At 35.7% G+C, this 18,348-nt stretch overlaps 1 protein-coding gene across 19 annotated transcripts in view; it reads left to right on the top strand.

Annotated features, from left to right (window-relative positions):
• ADGRL2 (adhesion G protein-coupled receptor L2) overlaps positions 1-18,348 on the top strand; it is a 461,330-nt gene that overhangs the window by 365,596 nt on the left and 77,386 nt on the right. For all 19 annotated transcript variants that reach the window (XM_072974126.1, XM_015240691.3, XM_072974136.1 and 16 more), the window contains one exon: positions 15,434-15,647. In XM_072974126.1, coding sequence (XP_072830227.1) covers positions 15,434-15,647 — 214 coding nt within the window. The remainder of the gene's footprint in view (positions 1-15,433; positions 15,648-18,348) is intronic.

The raw sequence follows: 18,348 nt of genomic DNA, 5'->3' as shown, positions 1-18,348 counted from the left end.
AAGTGCTAAGTAAGTGAGATAATATATACTGTGTCCAGAACATTCTAAGTCCTTGCAAGTCATGGTCCCTTTTCCTGACCTATCTTCTAGTGTAGTATTCACACAACACACACACGCCCACACACACACACACACAGTTGGCAAATGAACTTTGCACCCTCAAAGATGGTATAGGGCAGACAGATGAGAGCAGCACGGACTAGCTTATTTCTCATTACCTATAATTATAATCTCATAATCTGCAAATTATCTATGTATAATGAGTTACACAGTTTTATCTGGCTTATAATTTGCTAATTAAGCTGCTTCCTTAGTTACTGGAGATGGAACCCAGAGCTATGACCAGGCATCAAATGCACCACTTTTTAAGAAAAGTTATGTTGGCAAAATTGAGTTCTTACACTTGTGAAGCACTCTTTAGAATACTTTACATGTAGTGACATTTAATCCTCACAAAACTCTGTGAGGCGTAAGAGCTACTGACATTCCAGTTTTACAGATGGGGAAACTGAAGTACAGAGTTCTCCTGAGCAACGTCACTCAGCTAGTAAAGGGAAAAGCTGGGTTCAAATCTAGATGTTCTGTGCTGGACCGTGTACATCTGCAAAATAGCATATGGTTAAGAAGTGCCTAGAAATAAGCCTTCTTGTCCCAGAAAAATAAGGCTTTCAAGGTAATATGTGCAGCCAGCAACTAGGTTTTAAAGCACACAGGAAGCAAGCCAATTAGCCAGTCTATCAGATGTGAGTGAACACTTTTCTACAAGTGACTGTGGTTGAAAAGCCTGCAGAATATTGTTGCAGAGCAGACACTGGAAATCTGAAGTCTGCATCACCAGGGAGGTAGAGAGAGCATTTCACTGAAGGGTAGGGGAGGCTCTTTGTCTCTGCATTCTTCGGGCATCCTCGGTGTGCTGGCTACTGTTTGCCTTTTCAGTAAGACTCAGTGTCCAAGAGCGGTGCGTGGGGGCACCACGATAACCAGTGACCCCTCCTTTAATGTTTTTCTCCTTTGGTGATAAATTATTTTTCTTTGAAAAACCTGACATTTGTTAGTGTGATTTGAGGAGTCTGTGCACATAATTCGTCTCAGTGCTAAAGTATCATCCTGTCTCTAAATCAGGACTGGTTTTGTTAGTTTCATGATAGTTTCACGCTGAATACTCTGCTAGGGAAGGCTTTAAGAGAAGGAAGCTCCTGCCCCCTTAAATTAGAGGGACGACCAGAAGCTGAGCTACAGGAGCGAATTCCAAGTGGGGAGAGTGGGATGAAGAAAGTTAGAAAGCGGGAGTGTACATGCCAGATTTTAGATCATGAGTAAATTATTTGACTCGATTTCATAGTGTAAACAGATAAACATTTTAACAAATTACACGAAAAAATAAATTATTGGAATTTTCTGCATAGTATCTTGATGTCACAGGTATCATCTGTTTCTTTCTTTAATAGAATTAATGCATTCCACAAGAGTGGATCACTCATTCACCTTTCAGTGTGTGAGGTTAACACAACAACAGCAAAGTGGCAGCCATGGGATGTTGCCATGGGAAGAAGCCTGGATTGAGTCCGGGTACATCTGGAACAAACAGCAAGGTCATTATGAGTTGGACAAGGTGGGGAGTCGGAGAACCCCACGTAATCTTTGGGAGACAGGCCCTTGCTTTAGCAAAATACTTCCTTCCTTATTGAGTCAGTGTGTCTGGGCACAGGCCACCCAAGGGAAATGAAGGAATTATGATGTAAGGAGAAAGGATATATGCAGTCTTCAGAAAAACCACTGGGGATTTCCATGTCCTCAGTAGCTCAGAACAAGAAAGGTCAAGGAAGCACTTCCGTTCTCAGAGTAAGAGATGGCACGTGTTCTTGTCATTCCCATGAAAGGAATGAGGTTTTCATCCTCCTCCTGGGCTGTGTGCCTTTTTGTTCAGTCGCTCACTTTAACCCAAGTTCTGCTTCTTGGTACCTCAGGCTTGGTGGCCAGTTTTCATCACCTCCCAGATTGCAGAGCCCAGTTGGTTTTGATGTCACTGTTACGTAAAAAGGGTTTCCACTTCCTGGGTTTCTTTTTTCTCCCTGTATATTCATATTCATATGCTTTTCCATAACCTTCTGAGAACACATTCCCAAATCACTAAATATTATTTATAATTATTATTACTTGTTTATAATGTTTATTAGGGTTGCATTCTGTTCTATTTTTTTAAAATATTGTGTTTTATCACTGTACCTTTGAACCATTTTACCATTTTGATCCTTTAGTTTAACTCAAGTTTTCCATTATTATGAATTTCTTTTTATCCAAATCTTTGTCAAATTTTGGGTTCTTTTCAGAACATATTACAAAAGGCTCTTTTCAGAAACATTGTATCAATTTAAAGTCTCAGAAGTAAATGAGGCTGTGTGTTTTACAATACCCAAATAAATCTTTGGTAATTCGATAGAAAATTTCACCAAATTTGAATTTTTTTCCCTCCTTTTTGTTCTTAGCAATTAAATTGAGCATTGTATATATTTATTTGCTAATTATTCATTTTCCTGATTTTTCCTCTTCACCTACTTTGAAATTGATACATTTTGCAAACACTTCTTATATAAAGTATTTAACCTTTGTGGCATTTAGACAGTTTATCTTGGAAGATGTAATTTTCTAAAACATGCATGTGGTTATTATAAATCAGATTCACCTAAACTAACTCATTTTCTGATAAGAAGCACTTGCTTGTTTTTGAGACTCTATCAAGCTTTTCTTTGTTTTTGAGTTTTTTTTAATAGTAAGGGAGCTTTTTTAATCTGGTGACATACAGCTTCATAAGGGTGAAATTTAAAGTATTAGAGATTTGAAAGGGAAATAAACATGTAAGTACCAGGAAAGGGGCCTTAGAGTGGTACACTGAGGCATAGCAGCACTGGCTCAAACAGGTGGGTTCCCGAGAGCCCCTTTGTCCTGCAGTTCCTAAAAATCCGTTAGAATGTCTGAGTCCAGAAGTTGGAACTGCTCTGTTGCCTCTGTGCTATTGGTACCTGTAGGGAGTAAGTGTGAACGAGGACAGTGGGTTGTGTGTGTGTGTGAGGGCAGAGTCTGTGCAGTTGGATCTGCTACCGTGCTGTTTCTTAGTTCCCTTGATGTTCAACTTGGCAGTTAAATACAAGAGAGGATATAATTTTAACGTTGCAGAAAAGTAGTAGTATTTCTTTTTTTAAGACAGCATTTTAACTGTAAAATGTCAGATTAAATTTATCTCCTCCCACCCCCGCCTCCCTGCCTGAGTGCTCTGGTGACACAGATTTGAAAATAGTTTGATTGTGTTCTTTGAAACCTCATCTTTTCATTAAGAATTGGACAGACTTCAGCACCACAGTGCAAAATAATAACATCAAAACCACCCATGAATCAAAGTCGTTATTGTCATTTAAGGAATTACACCATTTGGGGAAGTGGTTTCTGTTTTCACTTACAGTATTACGATTAGTAAAGTTCATTTTTAAGTCCTCTCTTTGTCCGGGAGGACTTTTACCACTGAGTGGGCTTTCTGTAGTTTATGGAAGTGATGGAGTCGCCTCCACCTTGAAAATTGTTAGTTTCTTTGGCTTATTCCAGAATAGTCTGGTGAAGAAATTAGAATGTGCTGAGGACACAAACACAAATGGATGAATGAGCAAAATAAATGTGTTTAGGTGAGAATACCAAAGATGCTAATGAGAGATTAATTTAGAAATGCTGTTTTTGCATTGAGTGGTGGTTTTATTTTGAGTTTGCATTTTGAAGTGAAATTCACAAAATGGGCGGGGGTGTAGCTCAGTGGTAGAGTGCATACTTAGTATGCACGAGGTCCTGGGTTCCATCCCCAGTACCTCTGTTAAATGAAAAAATAATAATAGATAAATAAATAAATAAACCTAATTACCTCCCCCCTAAAAAATAAACAAACAAGCAAAGAAACAAAACAAAATGAGCTCACTACTGCATTTGGTGTATTTTTGCAGTTTTTAGTTGGTCCAAGAGCACTGAGAAAAGTAACAGCATGAGGTTGAGGGGAGGGTATCTCAGTGGTAAAGTATGTGCCTAGCATGTGCACGGTCTTGGGTTCAATCCCCAGTACCTCTATTAAAATAAATAAGTAAATAAGTAAACCTAATTACCTCTCCCACAAAAATAAAACCAAAAAAACTATTGAAAAAAAAGTAACAGCATACAATTGTACACTGTTCACTGGAGTAACTTTTTGGTTCATGTTTTGATATACTGTATATTTAGGCGTTCCAGTGGCTCTGTGTATCTTTCAGAAATTTATCTTTACACCTGCTCATGAGATGAAAATAGCCTTCATTTATAAAGAATGTTATATGTTAGTAGTGACAGTCTAGATTTGGGGTTTAAAAAATTCATGTATGTAGCATAATTTAAAATAAAATTTTAAACATTAGGGGAAAGAAAAGAAATCAAATAAGTCAACTTTGACCTCATGAGGTGTTTGTTTGTTTGTTTGTTTTTGTTTATTTTTTATAGAAATGCAAAAGTAAGTCAAAATAAGATTTTTTTTCCCCCTAGAACCCTATTGGAAAATGCCTTCACACCTGTAGCAGAAAAGCCTTTCTGTCATCTTCCATAGTATTCATGTGTTCAGTTAAATAAATACATATTTAAAAAGCCCTAACTTCCCAAAGTTCTTTGAGGTTTTAGGGGAAGAGTGCCTTTTATGGCATATTGGCAGAAAGACATGAAATTTCTCCCTTCTTCATTGGGAACAGTTTAAATGCCTGACACATTTTAAATGATCGAAGTGTTAGTGTGGGTAACAATTTGTGAAAGTTGGGATAAGAGTTGAGACTGGTTTCAGGCTGTGTTAATCTTTCCTACCTGAAGTGAGAAATAAATACCTCTTGGAATGTACGTGGAGTTACACGCCTTTCCCTTCTGGGACACTTGTTGGAGTCAGCAGTAGTTGAATGTGATAACCTTTGGATTCCTGTTTGGGACTGAGAGGAATGAGTGGGTGGTTTCAGTGCAGTTTCTATGTAGTTAACTCAAATCAGTTTTAGAATTGGTATTAATTGGCCCCCTTATGGAGGATGCCTTTAATGAGGAAGCCAGTTGTTACACTGGTAACTTCTTCATACGTGGAGAGTTTATTATTGTCAAATAAAACTTGATTGACCTAGAAGTCTTATACTAATATACATCGTTGTCCCTCTTGTGATTCAGTGTAAATGTCCATTTAAAAATATGGAATTATGGTTAATAGTTTTTTGTGAGTTTTGGGTGTTTTTTTTTAAACTGTTGTTTATGTTTAAGTACAACAAGATATTAACAGAAAGACTTAGAATCCAAATTCTGACTCTCTGATCTGGGAGACCAGCCTGGGGAAGACGTTAAATGAGGTCTGCACCCCTAAGTAGTTGTATTCTTCAGACTCATACAGTGGCAGGAAGGGAATAGGCCCCTTTAGCCAGGATGGCTTGGGGTGAGCCACTGGTTAATGGAACAAGACTAATATTTTTGCATTTTTGCTTTAACTGCTTTTAAGAAAATATATTCTAAGGTTGTGTAGGGTGAGGGGAACTAACGGAATTTCTGGCATCAAGAAGGGTAATACAAGTAATATAATAAAATTGTTAGATTATATTAAGTAATCAGCGTGGAAGTAGAAATCAATTGTTGTACCAGAAGAGAGAATTAAATTATGGTTTTCTTACTTTGTGATTATTCTCTAATTTTTTTTGTCAATGAATAATGTATACAGAATTAGTTATGAATTTTAATTTGATACTATAATGTGAGTGACTTCAGAAACAGAATTTTTGATAGTAACTTCTTAATGTTAAACTGGTTATAAAAAAGTCATAAGTGCAAAGAGTGTTTCTTGTTTTCTTGATGGAAGGAAAAAGGAACCGGTAAAGTTGCTGTTCTGATTTTTGTGGTGCTTTTACATGACCAATGACCACAACTCCTGGATGATTTTGACTCTGGCAGGTGGTCAGTCATTTTAGGGTGCATTTCATAGTTGAGTCCCACTGATTTGGAGACTTGGGTGAAGATGTCATCTTTGTCACATTTATACATATAGGTATACATATGTGTGTGTGTATTTTTATCTCCTGACAGCTGAATGTTTAAATAAAACATTTTCTGATAAGGTATATAGCTTGAACTTCAAAATTAAAAATTTTAAAACTAACATATAAAAGGAGACAGTGGTGAAGCGTGTGTGTTTCCCCCTCTATAAAATAATCTTCACTTTATGTTCTTGGGTATATTTCACATCTTTTTGTACAAAGACTAAAAATATAAAATAAATCATAAAATAAAATTAAGTAAAAGGTGAATGCTGACTATGTGACTAAAGTTACTGTGCTGTAACTAAGAATACAAAAATAAATAGGCTTCGCTTCTTTCTGTTCAGCAGATCGGTTTAGTAGGAAAGGAATGTAAGTAAAGAACACGTTGCCTGCTCTGATAGAGGAGCTCATAATGATTCGCTCACTCATTGCATTCATATATCTATTTGTTTAACGTATCTTTATTTTGTGCCCCCTGTAAAGAGACCGCTGTGAAGTGACTCTTTATTAGGTTTGGCGTTATAATGGTGAACCAGGCAGATACGTACCTTTCCTCAAGGAGAATTCACTCCCCATAGAAGTTACCCAGACACAGTGATTGTCTTTTTTTTTTTTTTCACTGGTCCATCCTAAGTGTCTGGAAGACTGCTAGGCGCAAAGTAGGTGCTCATAAATATTTACTGGGAGAAAGAAAATAGATAACCCAAACCTGAGCTCCGGTTCTTCTTTTCTCGTTGTGAAGGTGGCCTTGAACTGGGTTTTGGGAGGAGTTGTTGCCTAAGAGGGGAATGAGTAGAACGTCCTGTGCAGAGGGCAGTTAAACGTAGGCCCTGGGTAGCAAGGCTTAGTGTTGAGGCTTAATACAAAATGCACCAGTATTTTTGAAAAGTACATTGATACGAAAGTATTGTCTTTGTGAACTTTTGGGAAGTCATAGCTGTATGCTGAGACTGTGAAAAGTGTCTCTTCCTGTGGCATATATTATTTTTAATAGACATGCTTACCAGGAATTTGATTTTTAAGAGTTTAGCATTAAACTGGTAGTATTTTATAACTTTTAAGTGGCTATATTTTAATGGCACTTGTGAATTATTAATCAGTAGTGGATAGTTTACTGGTTTTTAAGTGGAAGAGATGATTTTCTTTCTAATAAGGAATTGAATCTCAAAATGTTTTAAAGGACTTACACTGCATACTTGCTCCTTAACACTTGAGAGGTTTTTTCAGGAGTAGCAGTATTTGAACCTAAGCGCTTATGGCCTTTTAACATATACACTTACCTTTTGAGTGTCCAGAATTTTGTTACTCTTAACGAATAACAAAAATAAAGTTCCCCCTTGTTGTTTTTATAATTATATGGAATTATGTATTAATTTTAGTGTGTATTTATTTATTAGGTATTCCAGTGTAAAACTTACTATTTTGTATATAAATTGATTTTACTTGGAACTATAAGCATTTTTCTTTAAAAATTTTGTTTGAAGTGCTTCATAATTTAAAATGTATCCAAAAAGAAAAAAAAACAGTTTGTAAACCAAAATGACACAGGAAGCTCAGGCATATCACTCAGGTATGTTGAGTTGATTTTGTAGTTACAGGATCTTAAGGTGTTTGAACCCTTTCTTATGCAAAAACTTCGTATTTTTGTAAGAATTTGATTTGCATTTCATGATAACCAAGTTTACTTACACACAAATTGCTACGTTTTCAAACCCAGTGTGCCAGTGCTGGAAACTGACATTGCATTCTTTTATTTTCTTTATTCTTGGCATGGAAACAAATTCAAAGGTGAAAATAGGTTTTTGTTTGTTTGTTTTTTTGTTTTTTATTGTCTACATGTCATTGTTTAGGCTCCTCACATAAACTGACAGGTTAAAAAAATTTTATGTTAATGAACACACAAAAAATAGGTATTTTAGGGTTTGATTGATGAAGTTATTTCACAGAGTAATAGAGTAACCAAAACAGTAGAGCGACGTTCCACAGACTTACCATGGAATGAGCTTTTAGCATACTGCGTTTTAGTATACAAACGAAAGCTTATTATATATCCTTGATTTTTAAAAATTGTTGAAAACCCTCATGAATATGCAGAGAAAAATGAAAAAAGTTGAACTTTTAGTGAAATAATTTATCTTTTAGTTTTACTTTCAACATTCTCTTTTCATCTAAATAAAAATGAAATGGAAATACATTTTCTGGAAGCTTCTAAGCTAGAGTTCAACCTGGTTGAAATCATGCCCCCTTCTCATTAAGTATTTTTCTCATTTCCATTTTGGGAAGAAATCATTAACATATATAAATAGGAATAAATCAGATTTCACATGCTGGCACTGGTAACAGACCGTGGCCTGAGTTAATGTTTCCACAGAGCTCGAAGTCACAGCCTCAGTCCCATAGAGTTCCTGATAATCCAGAGGCTCGGTGCTTGCTGGGAGCCTGGGTGGCATCAGCAGTGGCATCCATGACAGGGTTTAGTTCAAAGTCATTAAGGAAAACAGTACCAGAGAAGTTTAAGTTTTTATAATACAACTTAACAAGAAGACGTTAATAGGAGTGCGTGACTGTACAGAGATGTTCAAAGAGCAGACTGAATGGAGACAATGTTAGAAAAGCAAACTGTTCTTAATCAAGAGCTTAAAGTCTATCACAAGTATAAACTTATAGCAGTATACTATTTATTGCCAGAGTAGCATATTTTCTTGCAAAAAAAAGGTCATAAATGATGCAAAATCCAATGATAGAATTCCGATTCTGGTTTTACAAGTTCCTACTCATAGCAGTCCATCTGTTTTATTAGGAGCTATCCCTTGCATGTGAATGACTTTAGTCCTGAGTCACTGCACCTGTTGCCGAGAGGTATTTATTCCGGTCACCAGCCTAAAGCACGGAGAGTTATTGCTTGACATTTTATACCTTGGTGGGGGGAATGACTCTTTTCAAAATCATTTGTTCAGAGTGGAGAAGATGGAGCAAAACAGTTCATTTTACCCTGAGCACCGCTGTTTGGCAGTGTTCACATTTGCACAGCACAGAGCTGCAGTATTGATTTTTCGCTCACAGGGCCTCCCACAAGTTTTCTCTTCGATTGTCAGGGTCGCCAGATGGATTGGATTACGCTTTGCTTGTTGGGATGCTTTTTTTTTCTTTGTTGAAAGAGAAATAGATTGAAAATACAGCTTAGAATAAATGTCATAGTAATAATGTGATTATAAAGGGCTTTAATTTGGGCATGTCTTTATGTTGGTTATGTTGACTGAGCAGTTTCGTTGACCACTTGACCATCAGGCAACTGTTTCCTTGCCCTTCTTCCTCTAGGTCTAGAAGGACCCAGTACACCCTAACTACGCCTTCTACAACAGGGGTTCCCAAACCTACTGCTAATTGTCTATCATTTGGAGAAGTATTAAAGTAACATTTGAGGACATGAACTTGGGAGCTAAATTACTGGGTTTCAAACCTTGATTTCATTCTTGATGTGTGTGTAAAACAATTTTTCTGTGCTTTAGTTTCCTCCTTTGTAAAATGGTGATAATAATCACTATCTCATATGATTGTTTTGAGGATTTATAGTCAGTAAATATTTGTAAAGTCTTTAGAGGGACTTAGGATGATGACGGGGTGAAGAGATGGCAAATCCTCTTCCAATCAAACAAGTATAAAACTGAACGGAATTGCAACAACCACCATTTTAAGGCTCTGGAAATTAACCAGAGCCAGATAAGACATCGGGTAGCACATCTTTATGAAAATGTGATGGAACTTCTGGTACGCACATTGGGAGTTCAAAGACTTCTAGCCTGGAGCTACTCCTGCCCCCACCCTGCACTCCTTGGCTTTATCATTGTGATTAGTTCCATCAGAGCAAGGCTGGCTTTGAAATCCTGTGACCATGGTGCCTTAGAGAGAGGGCTTGATTTAGAGCAGAGGGTGGAAACCCACGCCCAGCAGTGCTGTCAGTAAACATAGTAAACACTGTGGAAAACAGATGGGGGGAATCCCTAGCTCTTCTTCCAGGTGAGGAGACTGAGGAAGCCTTGGAAATGAAAGAGCCAAGAGTTCTCTGCATTCTTGACTGAATGGGAAGCTACACCTATAGCAGAGGAGACGTGAGGGGACATGGCAGAAAGTAAATAACCAAGGCTGACTTCAAAATGACCTAAACTTCAACCCCTCTCCCTAACACAGTCAGGTCAGTCAGCAGAGGGCGGAGACCTTACTTCAGGTTCCTGGGTTCCTGGCTTTTGTGCAAAGTCTCCTCTCAATTATTGGCAGATCACTAAGCTATGGAGAAACAGGCATGGTCTAGAAGATAAGACCAGGCAGACTAGAAAATAAAAATGAGAATTAAAATAAAAACAACAGTATCAACAATGAGCAGACACACAGTAGTTGCACACTACGGGGGAGACAGATTCTGCAGATTAAATTCAGTCAGGATGCTGAAAAGGAACTGTACAGCAGCAACAATTCGCAGTGGGAAAGGGATCTAGAGTTGCTAGCAGTATATTTAAAACGTCTAGTTTTCAACAACAAAAAAAATTTAGAAGATAATGCAGACACAGGGAAGTTGACCCATTCTAAGGAGAAGCAGCATTCAATGGAAGCTGTCTCTGATGTGGACCCAGATATTATTAGATTTATCAGATAAACATTTCAAAGTGGCTACTATGAATATGTTCAAAGATTAAAGTAAAACTCTAGTAGAGAATTAAGAGGAAATAAGATGATGACTGAACATATCAAATCTAAATAGAGAAAACCTATTTTTAAAAGGCTTTGGGGAAATTCTTGGCACATATCAGTTATTTTATCAGTGTGTTGCAACTAAGTAAGTTTTCCTCACCAAATACAGTTATTCTACCTTCATATGAACACAGAGACTTCGATTCAGTAGGTCTGGATTAGGGCTTGAATATCTGTCTTTTAAAAAATGCCTACCAGGTGACTGATGCAAAGTCATATTTGGGAATCAGTGATCTATTCCTGGCAAGTGATTTTTTTTTAAAGTCCCCCAAAATACTCAATTTAAACCGTTAAGAATGAATTTATGTACAAAGGAAGAAAGTGCAATTAAGAAATAGTGGTCAATACTTGTGATGATTTCTTCCTGTGACTCAGTATAGTAGTCATTAATGTGATATAAATAAAGGTCTAAATAATTGTTTTTAGTAAGTTTTGTTCTATCTTTTCATAAATTGTACTTAGTGAAAAATACTGAATTTTAAAATCAATATTAATTGCGATAGTTTTATTTAAGTAGTTTTATTTATTTAAGACTTTCCAGACTTTAAAAATACCATTATTGGTGGAAGAGTTTGAAGCCCCATACCCCTTGAAGTTTTCAGGGAGATAGGAAGAAATGATCAAGGAAAGCATAACAGTTTACATTTTTCTTAATATGTTTTTTTTTAATTTCATAATTGACCCATGTTTATTCTGCTTTTGATTAAAATAGTTAATCCGGAAAGATGTCTGCTTGTGATTTGTGTGAACTGTGCCTTATGCATTCACGTCATGTACTTTTGAGAATTTTCTTGGCAGTACCACGAAGTCTACATTGTTATGCCAGAGCACATCCATGCTAACATCCTCATATATGTTTATATTTTAAAGAAATAGGTCAACTAACTTACTAATTTTTGATGACTTGAAAATGTTAGAATAGCATGTGTCCCCGAATAGAAAGAGCTTATCTATTTGGAATAATAGATTGACGAAATTTGATTGGATTTTGAAATGACTTTAATTCTTCAGAAAAAGAAATGAAAACCCAAAGAAGTAAAGTGGCTTAGCCAGGTTCACAAGGCTGAGCCAGACACCCGTCCTTTAACGTTCAATACTCTTCATACGTTTGTACTTGCACAGTGTGGATTTTGCCCTTGTGTTGTTTATGGCACACACCGTCCAGTTTTATCTGTATGTTGTGGGAACCTTTTACATAACTGTTTTCTGTCAGATTTACTAACATCTTTTGGTTAATTTCAGATTGTAGGAAAAATTATAGACTAAATCTTGATTGTATTATTAACATGGTGGTGGGAGCAGTCGCAGAGTCCCGTTCTGTTCACGGCCATTAATCAGAGCCTAGGCTCTGGACTGTGAGACCCCTGCGTGGGTTTGTATCCAACTCAGAGTAATCCTTGAGATCCTGAATTCCCTACTACTTGATGCCTTAGTTTCATACTCTGTAAATTGGTATTACAGTAACTACTCCATTATTTTTTGTTGATGATGTTAGTGAGCATAAAAAGAGGTGATCTATATTGAAGAATTTAGCACAGTGCCAAACATAGTAATTGCTGTGTGAATGTTAACTATTATAATATTTACTTTTATTTATCTCTTCATATTAATTTTTATGGAGGTATATATATTTTTTTCCAATTGGAAACTGGTCTTAAATAAAGGAAAGTTCATAAACATATAACCCATTTATCTTTGTGAGAAACACAAATGAACCCCAGTAGTAACTAGAAAATAATAAATTGACAGAATTTCAATTTTTTTTCTTTTGTAAGGATGTAACATAATTTTCATTGATTATAAGTAGTTTATCTGTTTTTGAATAGTTAATGTTTTTGTTGTCACTACCAAAGGAAATAGGTATTATAGAGGAAAATACATTGTAATTTATATTGTTTTAAACAAGTACTAGCTGTTCAATTTAGCAATTTGGTTCAACAACACTTACTGAAGTTATGCTTCATGTATCAGTCTAGGTATTGGAATTATAACTAAGACCTCTGCCATCACAGTCCAGCAGGGAAGATATAAAAAATGAATATACATAGTACCATGCACTTCTAAAATTTTATACATAAACATAGTATAAAGTTCAATGGGAACAGAGGTGAGAGAGCAACAATTTAGAAAAGAGAACACTTATGATTTAAGACAATAAACATTATAAATGTTTATTTATAACAACAAATAAAGTGATATTCACCATTAAGGACTCATTCAGTTCTGTGCAGAAAGCGTAAGCACCATGATCTCTTTTCTCCAGAAGATTCTATGTTAAAAACCTACTACATTAGTAAAGTGTGCTGATCTGTTTCTTTTTCTGTTACCTTTTTGGATGACTAAGGCTTTAAAAACCCCTTCTCTGATATATCAAAATAGCAAGACTATCAACTGTGCAGCTGCTCAAATATCTCTCAGAAGCAGAGGAAAGTTCACTTAGAACCATAACTATAATCTTGCAAACTATCAACAACAACAGAAATTAACAGGCTCAGTTTAAAGACCAGCGCTTCATAATCTAATCTACATTTTTGACAAATACTACAAGTTGTGAGTTATGACTCCAAGACAGTCTTAGAATAACATGTTCTAATATTCGTGATATTATCTAACAATATGATTTATAAGGATTTATAATTGCAAATCATCTCTGCCTTTAGAATTTCCTGTGCTCCAGAATTTTAATTTATGTTGTCACTTGTTTGAATTTTCAGACAGCTTTTTGCCACAGAAATAAGTGTCAGCTTCTGAGGCCCTAAAAAGAAAATTCAATTAAAACAATTGTAATACTAGTTTATGGTGAATTATTTGGATAAGCAGTACAACGTGAGGAAGTGGAAGAAGACAATATGTGTAGTAGTTTATTTATGAACTTGGGGAAAGGTTGAAAGTTTGGCCCATTTACTGTCTTCCTTCTTCATGGATAGTGCACCTCTCCACATACTGCTAGTGATCTCAAAAGACTAACATTAATTCTTAGTGAAAACCTACCAAGATTGAGGTGTGCCTCAATCCCCTGAAGATTTCTGTGCACTAAATTGTGTCCTTTTCTTCTCTGTCTTCATCCCAATTGTGTTTTCAGTTTTCTCACTAGAATTGAGAGTTCAGACAAGTCTGAGAATTGCCGATTTCCTAAATCGTATCAAGGTGTAACCGACTAACCCTTTTGGAGGATTATTTACCTCTTAGAGGACGCATGCTTATATAGGTGACTTTTCATTTCGTTGAATTTGTGAGAGACATTGTGCAGCAGTTGAAGAGAACAGGTCTTGGCACACAACCTAGCTCTTCAGCGTGGAAGCTTGTATCTTGGAACGCTTTCCTTCTGAATGTCAGGGTTTTTTTGTTTGTTTTCTTTTTGGTTTTGGGGGGGTATTTGTTTGTTTTTTGCTTTTCTGTGAAAGGGATATGAGGGACAACTCATGTGATGCAAGGTAACTAGAACGGTAGCGATAAAGAGAAGTTCTGTAATTAATGCTATCCTTTTAAAAACAGGAATGCTACAGATGGCAGCAAGTGTGAGAACTAAAATAAAACATCGAGTGCATTTTTGACATAATAGGCAGCGCGGAGCTGGCACGCAGCACGCAGAGGTCTGCTTCCCCACACCTGGTTTTTCTCGACTGTTCTTGGCTTTCTCTGCTTCTACCCTTTGTTCTTTGCTCTGTTACCACTTTGTGGGACCTCTGGTTGAAAACTGTGGTTTAAGCTTAGAATTCTAGTATTTTATTCCATTTGGGACTCTTTTCTGTGGCACTCATGAACAATGGTCATCTACATGCTGTCTAATACACCACATGTAAATTCATAAAGCACTTTTAATTGAGCACTTTTTTGTACATTATCGTATTTTAGAGTCACACAGCTAGGAAGAGTAAATCGAAGAATTTTCTCTGTTTTGTAGGTGACAGAACCGAATCTTAGAGAGATTTTGCCCTTTTTAGGGGTCTCAGCTTGTGGGCTAGATTCAAGCAGTGCTGGCTCCTTGGAAGCCCTGTTTGCTGAATCCTTTCACTTATGTCAGTTTTAAATAGCTACAAATTGAAATAAGTTATTGTGCCGTAAGTGTGATGCTGTCATGGTACCATAGTTATTTGGGGGGAAAATGCTAAGACAAACGTGGTTTTAACATAATGCTACTAACAGCAATTCATACGCTTACATTAAATGAGGACGTAAGGCCAGTGTCCTATGTAGCAGAGCTTGGATTTCATTTCATAAATGAAAACTATTTCTTTATTGTTATATTCAATATTTGTAAAACATGTCATTATTTATAAATCCATTGATTAAATGTGTCATTTTTCTTAGGATTTACTCAAGAAGAGCCACTTAGTTTCTGACTGTGACTAGATTATACAGTAAATATTTCATTAGGGTAATTTTAAATTGTCTCAGAAATGTGAATAATCCAGCTAAAAATAATATCAAAAATCTAATAATAAATTAAAGAATTATTTAATAAGTAAATGAATGGATGTCTTGATAAACATGCTTTGTGTAATATCTCTTGGATATGGACATGAATCATATTACTAGAAAATGCTTTATTAAAATAATATACTTCATAAGTGAGTTAATTTTAATTTTCTTTTTCTTTTCTCTTTTCTTTTTTCTTTTTTTCTTCAAAGGTTTCAGCAGAGCAGCTTTACCATTCGGGTTAGTCAGGCGAGAACTATCCTGTGAAGGTTACTCTATAGACCTGCGGTGTCCAGGCAGTGATGTCATCATGATCGAGAGTGCTAACTATGGTCGGACGGACGACAAGATTTGTGATGCTGACCCATTTCAGATGGAGAATACAGACTGCTACCTCCCAGATGCCTTCAAAATTATGACTCAAAGGTAAATACTCATGTGTTAATATCTCATTCTAGCTACTACATCCAAATTAGTAAAAGTATTGTAATTGTTCCAAACTGGATACAGTCCACATCTCAGCCCGTTTATTAAACTGAGTTAGATTTTTACCTACTAATGTTGTTTTCTACTTTGTAATTTTTCAACATTTAAATTTCTATATCATTTTTATATAGATTGACATATCAGAAGGACTATGTAATACACATCGTTGTTTACTGTATCATAAAATACCTTTTATTTCAGGTGTAATCTTGTTTTTTAGGGCTTCAAAAATTTTAAGTATTTTATAATGTCAAGAATGTTTAAATGTCTTGGTCTCTGGCACTAATTGCTCTTAATTTTTAAAAATTGAAACAGTTTATTTTTTATAGCAAAAATAAGCAAAACATACACAAAATTATTATACCCTTATCCCCACACCTGTACAGCCTTCCCAACCATTCACATCGTGACATCCCACACCACAGTGGTACCTCTGTTACAGTAGATACATTCACATTGACACGTCATTATCACCCAAAGTCCTTTGTTTACACTGGGTTTTGAGAAATTTATAATGACATGTTTCCACTACTGTAGTATCATGTTGAATAGTTTCCCTGCCATAAAAATTCTGTGTATTCTTTCTATTCATTCTTCCCTCCATCTAACCCCCAGCAACCACTGATTTTTTTAAAATTTTATCATAGTTTTGCCTCTTCTAGAATGTCATATAGTTGGAATCATGTAGAATGCAACCTGTTCACATTGGTTTCTTTCACTTAATAATATACCATTTAAGTTTCCTGCATGTCTTTTCATGGTTTAATAGCTCAATGCCTTTTAGTGTTAAATTACTAATAATATTCTGTAGTCTGAATGTATCACAGTTTCTTTATCCATTCACCAACTGAGGGACTTCTTGTTTGCTTCCAAGTTTTGGCAATTATGAATAAAGTTGCTATAAACATCTGTTTAGGTTTTTGTGTGGACATAAGCTTTCCGTTCATTTGGGTAAATACCAAGGAGCATGGTTTACTGGATCATACGGTAAGAGTGTGTTTAGTTTTGTAAGAGACTGCCACACTGTCTTCCAAAGTGACTGTTTCATTTTGCATTTCCACCAGCGATGAATGAGAGTTCCTGTTGCTCCACATCTTCATCAGCATTTGGTATTGTCATTGTTTTAGATTTTGGCCATGCGAATAGGTGTACAGTAGTGTCTCGTTTTAATTTGCAGTTCCCTCATGACATATTGTGTTGAACATCTTTTAATATGCCTGCTTGCCATCTGTATATCTTTATTGGTGAGGTGTCTGTTCTAGTCTTTTGCCCCTTTTTAATTGGGTTGTTTGTTTTCTTACTGTTTAGTTTTAAGAGTTTTGTGTGTGTGTGTGTGTGTGTGTGTGTGTGTGTGTGTGTGTAAAACAATCCTTTATTAGAAATACTTTTTGCAAATATTTCCTCTCAGTCTGTGACCTGTCTTCTCATTCTTTTGATCCTTAGTTTTAAAAGGACAAAATAAAAACAAGTTTAAGATAGCAATATAGTGCTTGTTTTCTTTCAGTAGGTAGAAAGATAGATGGAAAGAAAGAATATAAAAAGATATGTATCAGTGGTTAATCTTGTATTTTAAAAATGATGTGTTGGAAAGTGTTATAAACTATAAAATAGATGAATGATACCTCTTAACTGGACAATTGCATTCATACATATAAGTAGAATGCAAAAAAACTACTGGCCGTGGGTATCAACTTTCCTCTGCTTTAACCCAAAGTACCTAATTCTTGATCTCTGTTTTCTTTTCCTAAGTGTTGGTGCTCTTGGCATCTTAATTAGAATCTTCCTACATATAAGACATTAAAATCGTGGTTAGTTATTATTGATCTAGTACAGTAATATCCAGCAGTCTCAGTCATTTGGAACATAGAAGCTCTCTGAAGAAACACTTAAGTATCACAGAGTTTATTATACATTATTGCTTTTGTATTTTGTTTTCTAGAAACACCCTTCATCTTTCTATTCAAAGCCCTTACCCTCTCCTACCTCTTTTCCTGTACTGAAAACAATATTCTGCTCAGTTTTGTGGCTTACTTACTAGTCTACCTTAAAATAGAATAGCAAATTTTCTGGGCAGGGGTCTGGTTAGTGTGGGCACAGAAAAAACATCAAAAGGTGACAAGAGGCAATTAAGAAAATGGAAAACCTATTTTTTAAAAACCATGCCATAAGGGTTTGGGTACAAATTGCTGTAAAATCTCTAATTTCACAAGGAATATATATTGGCATGGTTTTTTTTTTAACATTTTTTATTGATTCATAATCATTTTACAGTGTTGTGTCAAATTCCAGTGTTCAGCACAATTTTTCAGTCATTCATGGACATATACACACTCATTGTCACATTTTTTTCTCTGTGATTTATCATAACATTTTGTGTATATTTCCCTGTGCTATACAGTGTAATCTTGTTTATCTATTCTACAATTTGGCATGGTTTTATTAATAGCACATTATAGTAAATGGTTTTTTGTTAGAGTTGATAGTGATCAAGATGTTTTTAAGAAATGAGAGAACATGTATAATACCTTTGAAAGATTTCCATCCAAATGCTTTTATTTTTTGTTCTTAAAGGGTAGTTATTAAAAATAAGGGCAAAAATCTCATTTTCATAAGTGGTACTTTGTAAGTGCCTTTATTCTTT

The sequence above is a fragment of the Vicugna pacos genome, chromosome 13, assembly GCF_048564905.1.
Source record: "Vicugna pacos chromosome 13, VicPac4, whole genome shotgun sequence".
In the NCBI taxonomy this organism is placed as follows: domain Eukaryota; kingdom Metazoa; phylum Chordata; class Mammalia; order Artiodactyla; family Camelidae; genus Vicugna; species Vicugna pacos.
This window is presented reverse-complemented; position numbering and strand designations above follow the sequence as displayed.